General features: G+C 37.7%; 1 protein-coding gene across 1 annotated transcript in view; it reads right to left on the reverse strand.

Annotated features, from left to right (window-relative positions):
- ABHD17B (abhydrolase domain containing 17B, depalmitoylase) overlaps positions 1–13999 on the reverse strand; it is a 51712-nt gene that overhangs the window by 9230 nt on the left and 28483 nt on the right. Inside the window, exon 2 of the mRNA XM_004713814.2 lies at positions 2837–3306. Within this exon, the coding sequence (XP_004713871.1) occupies positions 2837–3303 (467 nt within the window). The 5' untranslated portion in view covers positions 3304–3306. The remainder of the gene's footprint in view (positions 1–2836; positions 3307–13999) is intronic.

Below are 13999 nucleotides of genomic sequence, written 5' to 3' on the forward strand. Positions count from 1 at the left end.
TATGGTAGTACTGGTTCACCAAAAACAAAGCCAAACTCACTGTCATAGAGTCAATGCTGACTCACAGTGAGCCTCTGTGGATTTCTGAAACTGTAACTTGGGAGTAGAAAGCCCAGTCTTTTCCCTTTCGCGCTGCTGGTAGTTTCAAACTGCCGACTGTACAGATCACAGCCTGAGGCATGGCCACTACACTACCACCTGCGGCTCCTTACTGGGTCATCAGGTGGGTTGAAACAGAATCAAAACTAGAAATAATTTTTTTTAAGAAGAAAAAAATTAACTGCCTTTTAATTAGGTGAAAGGTATTCATTTTCATTTCTTTTTTAATCGTTTTATTAGGGGCTCATACAACTCGTATCACAATCCATACATACATCAATTGTGTAAACTACATTTGTACATTCATTGCCCTCATCATTCTCAAAACATTTCCTCTCCACTTAAGCCCCAGGCATTAGGTCCTCATTTTTCCCCTCCCTCCCCGCTCTCCCTCCCTCATGAGCCCTTGATAGTTTATAAATTGTTATTTTGTCCTATCTTGCCCTGTCCGACATCTCCCTTCACCCAATTTTCTGTTATTTTTACAACTTAATTTTTTTTACAATTTTGATATCTGATAAACAAGTCAAAGTTGACTAAGAGGTGTTTTTTAACACGGCCATAAATCTACTGCATTAAATAGTTATCTTTTTGTCCGACTAAAAGCACTAGAAATAAAGGCTATTTCCTTTGACTTAGCACCACACTAGTCCACTGAATGTGTACGAAGGAACTTTATGGTGCACAATTCTGCTTCAGTTCCTTTCTATTTACCATCTATATTTTTCTTACTACTCAGAATGTTTTCATAAGGCCCACTGCTTTAATAATCCCCTACAGAGAGTAATTTGCTATGGGAGGGTAACATTATTTTATGTTTTAACTCCATTATTGCCAGTTGATTCTGACTCACAGAAAAGGACAGAACTGTCCCATACAGTCTCCTAGGTGTCATCTTTATGTGGAACCTTAGTGACACAGGGATTGTTAAAGCACATGCTTGTTCACCAAAAGGCTTGTGATCTGAACCTACTTGTCACTCCTCAAGAGAAGGAGAAGGCTTCACTTCCATAAAGATTTACAGCCTCAAATAGCCTACGGAGTAGCTCAACACTAGCCTATAGGGTCAGTATGATTTGGAACCGACTTGATGGGAATGTGTTAATCTTTATGGAAGCAGACGGCCACATCTTTCTCTAGTGAACAGCGAGTAGGTATGAACTAACAAGCTTTCAGTTAGCAATCAAGCACTTAACCACTCCACCACCAAGGCTCCTTATTACCTCTCTATCTTAGAGGGGGAGAAGTTTAAAAAAACATTTTGTATTAAAAGTTATGCTAGCTAGAAAAGTTCTCTTTGGAAACTGAAGCCCTTAATATTTAAGCGTTGAATTAGAAACACGTGAGATTTGAAAAATGTGCTCTAGCTTGACATTGTCTAAAATATTCTAGAAGTCAGGCAGTTTATCAAAATGTATAAAAAATAACTTACATTGAGAAGTTTCTTTCTTTTGAGAACAGTTTCTTATAAACTAATTAGGTAATGGGAATGTACTTAAATCTTTAAAATTAATACTTTTAGAAAAAATTTTAAGTGTATTAATGACCAGAAAGGATTAATGCAACTTCCCTAACATTTACTGTTAATAATTAAAGAATTGACCTAGAATAATTCACTTAAAAATAATTTATCATAACCTTAAGAAAAATAACTTGCTATCTGTGGTAGAATAAGAGTGTAGGGGTGGAGCCTAGCTTGTCAATCAGATCATAGCCAAAGAGGCCTCTGTGTAGGCATGGCCTTCTCCTGAGAATCCTGGGAAATCCGGTACTTCCTCCTTGGAGGCAGGAGACACTTTTCTCTCCCTGCTCACACCCTGGGAGACTTAGCAGCTGACAAGACACATGGACCCACCCTGATGCAGTCCTGTGTGCAGAGAGCCATGCAGAGACCCCTGCCAGCACTGAGATGTTTCCAATGCCACTGGATCCAAAGGCTTTCTACCCACTGGCCTGTGATCTTCTACATTAGACGTCACTGCATGTGTTTCTGAGTCTGAAGAGGACTGTATAGATTGGTATGAGACATAGGGGCTAATATCGGACTTATGGACTTGATCTGGACTGGGTTGGGATGTTTTCTCCATGTTCAATTGCTCTTGTATATAAACCTCTTTCTTATACACATATGTGGGTCTATGGATTTCTCTTGTGTACCCAGACAAATACATATCATAACTCCATATTTTAGGAATGTTAAAATACAAAGTAAAATTTCATTTTTCAAGAGTACATTTAAAATAATCTCAATAAGGTATCCTTAGTACCAACCAAGAGAGAATTATATAAGATATAGAAGCTAGCTTAATTATTTTACGCACTTCTTCTCTTGGTTCAGGATCTTAACAAAAAACATTCCAACTATTACGATGAATAATGAAGTGATTATTAACTAGCTAAATCACTGTTTACTCTCATATATCTGAAATGTTGCAACTTTGAGTAAACATTTTTTATATCATACTCCAACCAAAAAGTTGGTGAAACCAAACATTCATCACTAGATTTAAGTTAAAGATGAAAACACATTAAACACAGACCACCAACGCAAACTGTTTCCAAAATAATGTTTTTGCTTTTATACAAAATTAAAATACAATCTCATTTACAGATCCATAAATATAATTTCTACTTAGTAGACCAAGGCATGTGCTGTAAGAACAGCTTTTACTCTATAGGTATCAAGTCAATTTTCATAAACTATGCAGTATGAAAAATAATGTGAAGTCACCATTACCTTGTCCTAAGAGCAAGCCAAGCAGCTTCAATGTCCGCATAGAGGTTCTTCTCTGTTGGTTTCCCAGAACTTGCACCATATCCAGAATAATCGTATGAGAATATATTACAATTGATCCGTGATCCCAGTCCTATGTAGAAGCTGCTCATCTGACCAAGATCAACAGCATTCCCATGTGAGAAGAGTAAAGTGTATTTAGCATTGGGCGAGCAACGCACAAACATGCAGGCAATTCGGTTGCCTTTACTGGTTCTAGTCATGAAACACTCAATGGCGTCTTTTTCTCTAGAAGAGTACTGCCAGTCTGCACGTTCCGAGAGATGCAAAGTCCAGCGGCTTCCACTTTCATCACACATCAGAGTGTAGGTCGGATCAGGTGGCAAAAATGCTAATTTTGAAGCGATTTTCCCTGGACAAGGTGGACAGCAGAAGAGGCAACATAGCTCACTAAAGGAAAGGTTATTCATCTTCTGAAAAAGAGCAGGAGATAGCAAAGGTTAAATAACTGAAGGTGGATTTGGCACTCTCATGTAATAGAAGTTCACAACAAAGGCAAGAGTAAATTTTATGTGGTTCGTGCCTGCTACTATTAGTTCTACATTTTAATGCAAATAATGTACTTCTTATGCCAGACTTGTTTCACTTCATTTCTGTCCATTATACGTGGGGGGAGGGGGGTGTCATTTATGTGGCATGTTATTTGAAGGAAACAGACCAACAAACTCAAACCAAACAAAAAATTAAAAAATAACAACAAAGTGGCATTCTCCCAGGTTGGGGGGCCTTTCTGGAAACACTTTAACCAGAAGGTTAATATTCCTGATCAGGAGACAGACGCTGATACTCTATAACACGTTTTAAAGAGCGATGTTTATGATGATCTCATAATATTGAATGCAAATGTGAAAACCAACGCAAAGAGTGCAGGTGATAGTCACCGTTTTCCACAAACACCACCACAGGATGCAACTCAGGAGCATGAACTGTGCTGTGCCACGGAGCTCCACGTTCTCAAGAATTCAAACACGACTTGTCCCAGGAGGCGGTCATTTTACCCATGGCACAAAAGGCAGTGTAAAAGTCAGTTACCGAGGAGGTGGTGACGTGGACAAAGAGCAGGTAAAATACTGTCTGATTAATTATCAGGCTAGGATGATTTCTTGCTTCTAGTTCCCTTACATGCCATTGACTCCTGACCTAAACCAGAGTAAAAGTATAGTAAAAGTTTGACTAACAAACTATTTAAGTACATATAGTTAGATTAAGTTCCTATAATTTACTTTTAGCATTACCCACTTTATGGGGAACTCTTTTTGGTGATTTTGATTGATTATATATTCTGTATTTTAAATGTAATGGAAATCAAGCAAACTCACCAAAAAGTGTTCTCTACATATAATTTGACGTTTGGTTATCCATACTCACCGATAACAGATTTTAGTAAAAACTAATAAGGCCTCCTTGTACTTTTCTGTAAGTTTGATTTATGGCAATATTAGATTAAACTTAAAATCGACAGTACCCTGGATATAAATTTTACTTAAAACAATCCAGTAAGCCCTTCTTAAACTTTTCTGTATGTCTGATCTATGACAAACTCTGAAGCCTGAGCTCTTAACAAGTACCTGGTATGTTCATACAAAACGATTGAGAGAAGTAGTAGGCAGATGAATAAAATTCGAAACAAAAAAGGGAAGAGTAACAGACATAATGCTTAAAAACAAAAGAATACTATGTGTCAATAAATCAAATAATCTGGAATGGATATATTTCTTGATTAATATGAAAAGACAAAATATTGTGCAAGACTGAGGAAAATCTTATTCTTGATAAAAACGGGAAGTTCCATTTTATAAACGTGCATGAATAAAAATATCATTTATATTATTTCTTGGGCCCCCCCCAATCCTGCACAACACACAGTTAAGGCTGGCAAGAACCAGTTCTGCTATCAAGCCTTCCTTTCTCAGAGAAGTACCCCCGAGGAAATAATTCCTGGGAAAGAGCAGTGTGCACGGCAGTCCTTTGAGAAAGAGTTGCCTGGTGACACAGGGCGCAGCAGTGGTGGCACAACAAACAAGGGATCACCCGGTGCAGACTTTTACACTGTGGACGTGAGTGTCCCTACCCTATATACCTTAGATTCTCCAGGAACACAAGCGAGGTGCAGGGGACTGCTATGACTCTGTCCTCTCAGGTACATACTCACAGAGAAGTCAGACTAAATTCTAAGGCAAAATCAACAGACATCTAAACACGTACACAAACCATAGCAGTGACAACAACTTTAAAATGAGAACTAGAATTTTTGGACCAGACAAAACAAGAATTTTAAATAAATGATAATTTCTTTTTAAAAGAAGGAAAGCACACTTAAATATAAAACAGTACAGAGTGTCATATATGCACTGATGGGTTGGGGGTAGGGGCTGTGAACTGCTGCAAGTCATCCCATGTGTTCAAGAAAACTTCCATTGAGTTTTGGGCTGTAATCTTTACAGAAACGGATCTTAGATAACATTTCTTTTTTGGTGCCTCTGGTTGGGTTTGAAGCCCCAGTCTTCCGATAGCAGCTGACTACAAGTTGCTTGTGCCATCCCTGTTCTTGATGGACTGGATAAGAGAACTGTCAACTGATGACAAACAATTAGTAAGCTCACAGGTCAGGTTGCGAGATTTCTAAGTATGAATTTTTGGAAGGTATGTAGATGAAAAGAAATATGATAGAAAATGGAACAGAGAGAGGACAGAAGTAGAAATATTAATATATACACCATAGCAGTAGCGGGAAGAAAATAAAGGGAGAATAAAATTACACCGAAATATTTCAGGGAATGAAAGGGTATGTTAAGACTCAGACATAGTGCAGTAAAATTATTTTAAAAGAGTAAAACAAAACAAAAATACATCTAAAATGAAAGAACAGATTAAGGTCAACAAATGTGCTTTGAACAGAAAACCTAGATACCAGAAGACACTGGGCAAATATTTTTAAATTTGGAAAGAAATGAAATTTTAACTGTGGGAACTTATATGTAGCTAAAACAGTATTTTAATATGAGGATAAAATAAAAACACCTGCAAACAGAAAAACACTCAGGTTTCCCATGCCAAATCCCTCTGGAAAAATCGCAATAAGGAGGGATATAATTCCAAGAGAAGATCTTCTGCTCTAGTAACAAGTTAGTCTTAGAAATTCTAGTGAACAGGTTCAACGCTGCCCTAGAAGGTTGCTAGGAGTTAAAATCAATTTATAATAGCAGTGAACCCACTGATTTGCTTGTACTTAAAAAAAAATTACACAGAATGAGTCTTAAACAAAGCTTCCATTATTATTAAGAGCAACTAACATTGAGTATTTTATTCTGTGCCAGGCACTGCTCTAAACATGTTTCATATATAAACTCATTTATATCATTACAGACACTTTATGTTTGAGGAAAAAGCAGCATAGAGTAGTTATGTAACTTGTCCAGTATCACATACCCATACCCCCATAACCACAGGAAATGATATGTGACAAACGCTGGAGTTAAAATTTCAACCACCGTCTTTTGCAAAGTGTATCATACAAGACTTGATCAAGAGGAAGTAGTGGGGCAAATAAAATACTAAAGGAAAAAGAAGAGTTACACATAATAAGTGTCTAGACAAAAATATATATTGTGTTAACAATACCTAGATGAAATAGATTAAATTCTGGATAAATATAAAAGGATAACACGGTACAAGAAATAGGAAACTTTAAACTAAGCAAGATCGTAAAATGTAGTCAATTAAAATGGCCCTTTTGATCATAACACCTTATGTAATACATTACAATTCTGGACTCTATATCTATGGCTATAGAGGGCATTCTCTACTCTGCTAACAGAGAGGATGGGGGGAGGGCGGGTTAAGAACTGACCTCAGTAGACTCATACCCTTTTCCTTTGGGGCATCTTATAAAATTACTAGAGGATGAGACTCCTTTGTTTCCCTTGGGAGTACACACGTCCTAAGCCATTCTTCAATGTGGACAAAATTTTTGTCTGAATGGAGGGCAGCAGAGACCAGATGCACCAGTTGACTGTGGAACAGACAATCAGAGGAACTGTGCAGAAATTATGGGATACCTTCTCCTCTGGCCTGAGACAAGGGACTGGCTTATTGGCCAGTGTTGGCAAAGGCCAAGGGACCAAGTGGCTGAGACACGGACCAGAGAAAGACTTGGCTTTGGTTGAGAAGAGGTGTTGCTGTGGACCAATGACTGTATCCTTACTGTTTGCCAATCTGGATCTGTGGTAACTTATTAACTTCCTTAATAAACCCCTTTAATTGTGAGTATTGTCTGTGAGTTCTGTGTAGTTATTGCAACAAATATGAGACCCTAAACCAGGTGTCCTCAAACTGCGGCCCTCAAACTGGACATTTATCCAGCCGGCCGGGTGTTTTTGTCCCGTTTGTTTTTTTACTTCAAAATAAGACGTGTGCAGTGTGCATAGGAATTTTTTCATAGTTTTTTTTTTTTTAAACTATAGTCCGGCCCTCCACCAGGTCTGAGGGACAGTGAACTGGCCCCCTGTTTAAAAAGTTTGAGGATCCCTGACCTAAATGGAAAATTAGATAGTACAGTTTGAGACGAAACAGACTGTACAAGGTAATTAAGTTTATTTCACCTGAAACATAGACCCCAAACTTTAATTAGTAACAAAGCATATAACCTTAGACAGAATCCAATGCCATTAAGTCGATTTAAACTCATAACAACCCTAAATATGGTTTCTATGACTGTAAATCTTTATGGGACACATAGCCTCATCTTTATTCCAAATATAAAGTGCTTACCACTATAAAATGAAGTTGAAAGGCAAGAATGATGGTTCTTCCAGTGCTAAAACATGATAATTCACAATATTAATGGGCTAAGGGGAAACCCCATATGGTTTCTTGGTAGCCTAGGCAATAAGATCACCTACACAGAAAACAATGAAAATACAAAGTATTGAAATTTAGAGGAGGGCACGTGTTTGAAATTTAGAGGAGGGCATGTGTTTTTGACAAGGATACTAATTTACAAAGTGGCAGATTGGTTAGGTTCTTGTTTCATAACTGAAAGATGGATGGGTCAAATACACAAGCTGCTTTGTGGGAGAATGCAGCAGTCTGTTTCTGTAAAGATTTATAGCCCCCAGAAAGCCTACTCTCTCTTATAGAGTTGCTACATGATGTGGAATAGACTCAATGGGAATGAGCTTGGTTCGGTTTGGATTTGGTATGAAACCAAAATGTTTTATGTCCACTTTAGTTTCATATGGCTGACAATCGAATAGAAAATAAGATATTGTCATCTATAACCAAAGCAAACACCGAGGAGGTCATCTACAACATTGTTGTTATTAGGTGCCAATGAGTCAGCTCTGACCCATAGCACCCTATGCACACAGAGTGAAATGCTGCACAATCCTGAGCCATACTTACAAGTATTCCTATGCCTAAATCCACTGAAGAAGCCATTGTGTCAATCCATCTTGCCAAAGGCCTTCCTCATTTTCACTGCCTTTCCACTTTACCAACATGATGTCCTCCACGGACTGGTTTCTCCTCTAAGTCTTGCTCTATACTTGCCTGTAAGGAGCACTCTGGCCTTACTTCTTCCAATACAGATTGCTTTGTCTTTTTAGCAGTCCATGGTACTTTCAAAATTCGTCTCCAGCACACACCACCATTCAAATGTATCGATTCTTTTACAGTCTTCCTTCCTCAATGTCCAACTTTCACATGTGTATGAAGCAATGGAGTACACCATAGCTTGGGTCAAGTGTACCTTAGTCCTCAAAGTAAATACTCTACAGAGGTTTTGTGCAACAGATTTACCTAATACAATGTCTTTTGATTTCTTAAGTGCTGCTTCCATGAGCTTTGACTTGACTGTGGATCCAAGTAAGAACACATATTCAACAATTTCAACCTTTCTCTATTTAAAAAAAATCATTTTATTGGGGGTTCATACAACTCTTATCACAATCCATACACACATCCAGCCATTGTTTCAAGCACATTTGTACATTTGTTACCATCATCATTCTCAAAACATTTGCTTTACACTTGAGCCCTGGGTATCAGTTCCTCATTTTTTCACCTCTCTCCCCGCCCTCCTTTCTCTATTTCTTATGATGCTACCTATTGGCCCAGTTGTGAGAATTTTTGCCTTTTTCACACTGAGTTGTAATCCTTACTGAAGGCTACAATCTTTGATCTTCATCAACAAATGCTTCAATTTGTCCTCACTTTCCGCAAGCAAGGTTGTGTTATCTGCATACCACAGGGTGTTAATAAACCTTCCTCCAATCCTAATGCTGCACTCTTCTTCACAGAATCCAGCTTCTTTGAGGATTTGCTCAGCATACAGGTAGAACAAGTATGGTGCCAGGATACAACCCTGACACACACCTTTCCAGATTTTAAACCATTCCCTTGTCCTGTACCCACAACTGCCTCTTGATCCATGTACAAGTTCCTCATAAGAAGGATGGAGTGCTCTGGAATTCCCACTCTTTTCAAGATTATCTAGTTTCTTATGATCCCCACAGTCTAGTGCTTTTGCATAGTCAATGAAAGACAAGTAAACATCTTTCTGTCATTCTCTGCTTTGAGCCAAGATCCATTTGACATCAGAAATGATATGCTTTGTCCCACATTCTCTTCTGAATCTGGCCTGAACTTCTGGTGGTACCCTGTCAGTGTATGTTGTTGGATGATCTTATGCAAAATGCAACTTTTTTACTTGCATGCAACATCAATGAAAACATTGTATAGTCTGTACATTCTGTTTGGTTACCTTTCTTTGGAATGGGCACAAAATGGATCTCTTCTAGTCAGTTGGCCAAATAGCTGCCTTTCAAATTTCTTGGCATATTAGTGAGTGCTTCCAGTGTTTCTGCAGCTTGCAGAAACATTTCAATAGGTATTCCACCAGTTCCTGGAGCCTTGGTTTTGGCTGATGCATTCAGTGCAGTTTGAACTTCTTCCTTCAGCACCACTGGTTCCTGTGCATATGCTGCGTCCTGAAATAGCGGAAGGTCGGACTATTTTTGGTATGGTGACTGCTTATCTTTCAATCTTCTCTTGATGCTTTTAGCATCATTCAATATTTTGCCTAATGAATCTTTCAAGACTGCAACTAGAGGCCTGGATTTTTTCTTCAGATCTTTCAGTTTCAGATATGAGCGTGGTCTTCCCTTTTGGTTTTTTAATTCTAGGTCTTTGCACATTTCATTACAATATCTGCCTTTGCTTCCAAGTTGCCCTTTGAAAATTCTATTCAGCTCCTTGATTACATCCTTTCTTCCATTTGCTTTAGCTCCTCTATGATTAAAAAGAATGGTTTTAAAATCTCTTCTGACATCTACTTTGATCTTTTCTTTTTTGCTGTCTTTTTAATGACCTTTTGGTTTCTATATGAATGATGGTCTTGATGTCCTCCTACAGCTCATCGGTCTTCTGTCATTAGTGTTCAATGTGGCAAATCTGTTAAGATGCTCTTAAAATTCAGGTGAGATAGACTCAAGGTTCTATTCCAGCTTTATCCTGAACTTAGATATATATAAGCAATTGTGCAGATAATTCCTAGCCAACAAATAATCTGAGAACATAGAACTAATGACTTAAAATTACTAAGAAATCAACTCTCTCACATCAGTTTTATAAATTCATGGTAATGCCAATACAAATTCTAGGAAAAATTTTGCAAACTCTAGCTGATAAAGCCCAAGATCCAAAGGTCTAAGGAAAATCTAAGATTGCAATTAAGAATATAACTTCATTTACAAAAAGCATCAGGAATAATAACTAGAACTCATATACCAACTCACGAGACTCCAAATACCCCAAGCGATATTGAAATTTAAAAACTAAGTTGGAGGATTTAAATATTCCAATGCCAAAACTTACTACAAAGCAACTGTAATTAAGGCCACACGGAACTGGCAGAAGAACAGACGCACAAGAAAGCTTCAGAAGCTTGTGGAAGCATTCGCTTATCTTTTAATTCCATTTTCCACAAACGTTTAGCAGCCCCCTTAACTATGCCAAAGGAATAGAACTAAAAATCAAGAAGATAAACCCTGACATTTACAGCCAATTAGCTTTTGACAATGGTGCCAAGATGATTCAATAAAGGGAGAATAGAATTTTCAGCAACTGGTGCAGGGACAACTGGCTATCCTTAAGCAAATTGACTATGGGTCCCTGGGCCTCACCATAAAAACAAACCAAAAAAGCAAACTTTAAAGTAAATCAGGCATAAATCTTTGTTACCTTAGATAAAACAATGGTTTCTTAAATATGATTCCAAAAGCATATAAGAAAAGAAATTTAACTTGGTCTAATTTAAAGCTCTTGTGTGCTAAAGGACACAATAAAGAAAGTGAAAACGCAACAAAATGGTAACATATATTTATAAATCATGTATCTGATAAGGATATTAAAACAACTCTTAAAGACCAATAGTAAAGAACTTTAGTAGGTATATCTCTAATGAAGAGAGGCAAAATGGTTGATCAGCACACAAAAGAATGCTCATCACCATTTTTTATTAGGGAAATGCAAGTCAAAATCACCAAGCGATGCCACTTCATACCCAGTAGGCTGCCTATAATGTAAAGACAAATGTACGGACATTAAATAACAGACATTGGAAACTTCTGTGGAAATTAAAATGGTGCAGCTACTTTGCAAAATAGTTTTGGAGTTCCTCAGAAAATTAAATATAGAAGTAACATTTAATCCAGCAACACTACTCCTAGGTTATCTCTAACCAAACTCACAGCAATGGGCAAATGACAACTCACAGTGACCCCTGTTTATCTTTTTGGGAGCACATAATCTCACCTTTCTCCCTTGGAATAGCTGGTGGATTTGAATGGCCTATCTTGTAGTTAGCTGTTCAACATGGGACTTATCCAACCAGTGCAATATGGCCACACGAAAACTGCATGTACAGGAATGATAGCAGCAGCATTACTCATAAAATCAGAAGGTAAAACAAGCAATAAACCACTCATATGACCATAAACTATAGTAAGTACACAAAATGAAATGTCATGATATTCACATAATTGAGTATATTTGACCGTAACAAAGAAGAAGACACTGACCCGGTGGATGAGCCTTGAAAGATTATGGTAAGAGAAAAAAGCCAGGCATAAAAGACAACTTATTTATGATTCTACCTATATGAACTGTCTAGGACAAGAAGCAGATAAGTTGTTGACTAGGAATAAAGGGGGTAGGAGTATAGGGGAGTAACGGTTAAAGGATAAAGTCTTTCTTTGTGGGGTAATCACAGTGCTCTAAAATTGATTTGGGTGATGGTTGCAAAATTCATAAGACATTACAAATCATTAAATTATACATTTAAACGGGCAAATTATATGACATATGACTTATAACTTAAGAAACCTGTTATAAAAATATATGAAAGGTCTATGAAAAGCTAAAGTAACGTTTTTTTAAAAAAAAGAGCAAAAGTACTTGTGTGGTTTGGGAATAGCTGGGAACTTTTCTTCACAAATATTAAAGCAGTCAAGTAAAGGTCAAAGTAATTAAAGCAAACTAGTGCTGACAAAGACACAAATACACCTAAGCAGAGTCATCTGAGTGAAGTGTCAACTGGGCTCACACAGAAGCAGCACACCAGCCTGTGGCATCCAAGGACTGTAAATGATAAAATCCTGACCTGAAGGAGGAATTGGTATCAGCACTTACACTGTGAATACGTGGGTTGCAGAAGGCTACGGATGACAGTGGGAACCCAAAATCCATGCACAGGGTCCATACCTGGACTAAGTCTCTGGTGAATCCCCTTTGACCATAGACCAGTGATGTGAAGAGTCTTGCTTTCATGCAGAGTGCAGTGGCATTATAAAACATGTTTTCTTTTCTATGCTTTTCTGTATATGAAATCCAGGATGGGTAGAGCTAGAGAGGCAGTGATACACTCATGGGTTTCTTGGTGGTGGTGGGGAGGTAGCTGATGATCATGAGTACAAGAAAGAAGCAAATGGTCTAAAATTGATTGTGGAGAAGACCGTACATATTTATTTGTTTGTTGGTATATAATTCACAGATCATACAATAGTTCAATCACATTGTACAACTCTTTTTGAACTACTGAGTGGTATGAAGTGAAATATATGACAATAAAACTGTTAAGACCATTGTCCCCCTACCTTTCAGTATAAGAAAGCAAACTTTAGGTGGATTAATGGGGAAAAGAAGCAAAACTAAAACAAATTAATGAAATAAAAAGAAAACCCTTACATGATTTTAGAATGGATACAGATTTATTTAAAAGACCAAAAACCTTTAAAGATAGAAAATTATTAGTTAGCTTCATTCAAAAGGAAAGAATTTCTTTCAATGAAAAATGTTGGACACCCAAAGCTCATCTGTAGACAATTGAACACCCCCTTACAGAAGGGTCACAAGGAAGAGACAGCCAGTCTGGGTGCAGGATAGCACCGATGAAACCTACAACTTTCCTCTAGTTCTTTAACGCCCCTCCTCCTACCCCCCACTAACATGATCCCAATTCTACCTTACAAATCCGGCTAGACCAGAGCATGTATACAGGTACAGATAAGAGCTTGAAAAACAGGGAATCCAGGACAGAGAAACCCCTCAGGATCAGCAATGAGAGCAATGATACCAGGAGGGTAGGGGGAAGGTGGGGGGAGAAAGGGGAAACCAATCAAAATGACCTACATATAGCCTGCCTCCCTGGGGGATGAACAACAGAAGAGTGGGTGAAGGAAGACATCTAAGCCTAAGACATGAAAAAATAATAATTTATAAATTATCAAGGGTTAGTGAGGGAGGGTGGGGGAAGGGAAAAATGAGGAACTGATACCAAGGGCTCAAGTAGAAAGAAAATGATGATGGCAACAAATGACACAATGGATGTATGTATATGGATTATGATAAGAGTTGTACAAGCTCCCAATAAAATGATTAATTAAAAAAAGAAAAATGTCTTTAAAAAAGAGAAATCATTTTTCATCACCCCAAAATACCAAAGAAAAGGAACTCATAAATTTTTTTTAACAGTTTATTAGGGGCTCATACAACTGTTATCCCAATCCATACACACATCAATTGTGTAAAGTGCATTTGTACATCGTT

Source organism: Echinops telfairi, unplaced genomic scaffold, assembly GCF_000313985.2.
Source record: "Echinops telfairi isolate 266 unplaced genomic scaffold, ASM31398v2 ScPeMD7_22;HRSCAF=79, whole genome shotgun sequence".
NCBI classification, from domain to species: Eukaryota; Metazoa; Chordata; class Mammalia; order Afrosoricida; family Tenrecidae; genus Echinops; species Echinops telfairi.